General features: G+C 43.7%; 1 protein-coding gene across 2 annotated transcripts in view; it reads left to right on the top strand.

Moving 5' to 3' along the window:
* The window catches only part of adam12a (ADAM metallopeptidase domain 12a), a 120,199-nt gene that overhangs the window by 99,561 nt on the left and 18,134 nt on the right, over window positions 1-2,504 (top strand). For both annotated transcript variants that reach the window (XM_008437120.2, XM_008437119.2), the window contains exon 12: window positions 857-1,034. In XM_008437120.2, the coding sequence (XP_008435342.1) occupies window positions 857-1,034 (178 nt within the window). The remainder of the gene's footprint in view (window positions 1-856; window positions 1,035-2,504) is intronic.

The following is a 2,504-nucleotide window of genomic DNA, read 5'->3' on the forward strand; positions in this document are numbered from 1 at the left end:
GTTGTTGTTTTGAGGTCCGTTTTTAACTTTGTTTTTCTGGGCTGCTCCTGCTTCAGCCAGGCTTGAGCTGAACGTGTCCTTGTCCTTCAAAACAAAGAACCACCAAAACACAGCCGTCCTGAGCCAGCAGCGATCATCAAACCCTCTGCAGAGCCGAGCAGCGTTGCGCCAAAACCAGGCCAGATCCAATGACTCAGACAGCACCTCTCCTCACAAATAAAAAGCCTCATTACAAGTCCTTGGTTCTTTTCCTCTYAATCACAAACTACTTCTTTTCTGCCAGACTCCTCTGCCTCTTCTGGCCTCTGGGGCCCTGGGAACGCCCCCCCCACCCCCCCTTTTATGGCTTGTTCAGCCTGAAAGGAGTTCTGGAAGGACCATCATGTCAGCATTGTCCCCTGCCAGCTCCATCCATCTAGTTCCTTCTGACTCTTACAGCGCTTACACTATGATAGCAAAAAGGGAAAGAGTTGGTCCTCGGGGGTCTAGTCAACATGCTTYTGTGTGAGATCATGCAATTACGCTCAAAATTATTCCTACTCATGCCAAATTTTGATTTATAGTAATTTTTACCGTCTAATAACGTTCCTTTYGCTGGAAATGACAAACACATGTCAGACGGGGATTAGATGTCGCATTACTGTAGTTCCAATGAGWTCAACATTTTCTCAGTGGTTTCCTTTTTATTTGAAAAACATAACCTTTTCAAACATTTCTAAATAATGTATGAATGATCAAGGTTTGATCCAAGTCATACAGTTTAAAGGATAAATATTTCTGAATTGGGNGGGGGGGACTTGAGTCATCCTCTTCTTCAAGCTGTGCGTCTTTCACGTAGCATTTGTATCACTCGCAGGTATCCCTTCCCGACCGTGTTCAGCAGCTGCAGCAAGAAGGACCTGATGGCAAGTTTTGAGAAGGGAGTGGGGATGTGCCTGTTCAACATGCCGGAGCTCAAAGTGCTCTACGGCGGGCAGAAATGCGGCAACGGCTACGTGGAGGAGGGAGAGGAGTGCGACTGCGGGGAGGTGGAGGTGAGGGTCAATAAACGGAATTTGCATCTCCACCGTTTCTCTYGTGAATCACTTTTAATTGCTTAGCACGCTTTCAAAAAGAAACATCAGAGGGTGGTTAAAACCGTGACGGAAGGCGGCGAAAGCCAAATCTCTTTTAGCAATGCAAACACATTCTCTGGAAGATGAGGTTAAAAGTATGAGTAGGAATTTATTCAGTCTGTGCAACAACAACAACTGAGAGTAACTACAGCCAACAGCTTCACCCTGTAAACTAATGAATTACTGAAGTGGATTTATGTCGGCATTCGCATGTGTAAAACATGGTGACAATTGTTGCTAAATGTTAAACAAAATAAAAGCTCATACAATTGAAAACAATTGTTACCTTGAGGTTAAGCCTCCCTCTTCAACGATTCATTCGCTTTTCGCAGAGCACCAACTCCTCCTTTGGCCCGCAGCATGATGCTGACACTTCTGTGCTTTTCGGCTYGTAAAATGTTCCTTAATTTGAAAGTTGCACTTTCGCCTATTCAGAAATGCATCTCTCCATGCGAGAAATCAAAGCTATTTTTAAATAAATGCTATGTTGTGAAAACGTATTTGCCCACCACAGTTTGTTTGTTTGTTTTTTTTGCTTTTGTCACAGTTAAATATTTCCAGTTATTAGAAAGATGAATATACAAAGGGGTTCTATTCAAATCAACCTGGATGCCCCTGAACTTAATCAAGAAGTACTTTTCCACTTGTTTGGACAGCTRAGGCAATAACTAACCTCTGCGTCGGGCCAAACACTCCCTTCTTCCTGTTAGCTCACTTGTCTTCCTGCTCTCTCGACTGTGTACCTTTACACATGATCTGCAGCCTGTGATTTGGGACCGCTGGACTATAAAATCTTAAAAAAAAAAAAAAGCAGCACATCACGAACAGATCAGAAACAACCACATTGCCATCTGTTTGGAAAAGCTTACCAAGTCCTTTCTGGGCTTCGGGACGTTAATGAACCACAGTGACAGACAGTCATTATCCACACATGGAGAAAACATGGAGCAGCGGGCAGCAGGAAGAACGACACTGGGCTAAAGCGGCATGACCAAAAGGGAACCCCAAGGTCCAACTCGCAATTCTGACAAACATTATCTGTATGTTTCTYGTGACTTTTTGAAAAATATTATGTGGGCTGATGACAAACCTTTTAAACTGCRTCTGGTGTAAAACTAACAACGCTTCAGGAAATAAGCATGCTAGTTATCAAAACATGGCAGAGACAGTGTGGTGGTTTGAAGCTGATTTTCTGATTAAGGACCTGGATGACTCACTGTCATCCAGGTCAAGTCGACCTGGATGTAGCTGATGGAACCATGAATTCTACTCRCTACCGGAAAAATCATGGAGGGAAATGTCAGGTCTCTTGTTGATGAGAGATTTTGGGTTGTGGAGCAGAACATTGATGTAAAATATACCTGAACGTCCACCTCTAAGTGGCTCAAC

This window comes from Poecilia reticulata, linkage group LG19 (genome assembly GCF_000633615.1).
Source record: "Poecilia reticulata strain Guanapo linkage group LG19, Guppy_female_1.0+MT, whole genome shotgun sequence".
In the NCBI taxonomy this organism is placed as follows: Eukaryota; Metazoa; Chordata; class Actinopteri; order Cyprinodontiformes; family Poeciliidae; genus Poecilia; species Poecilia reticulata.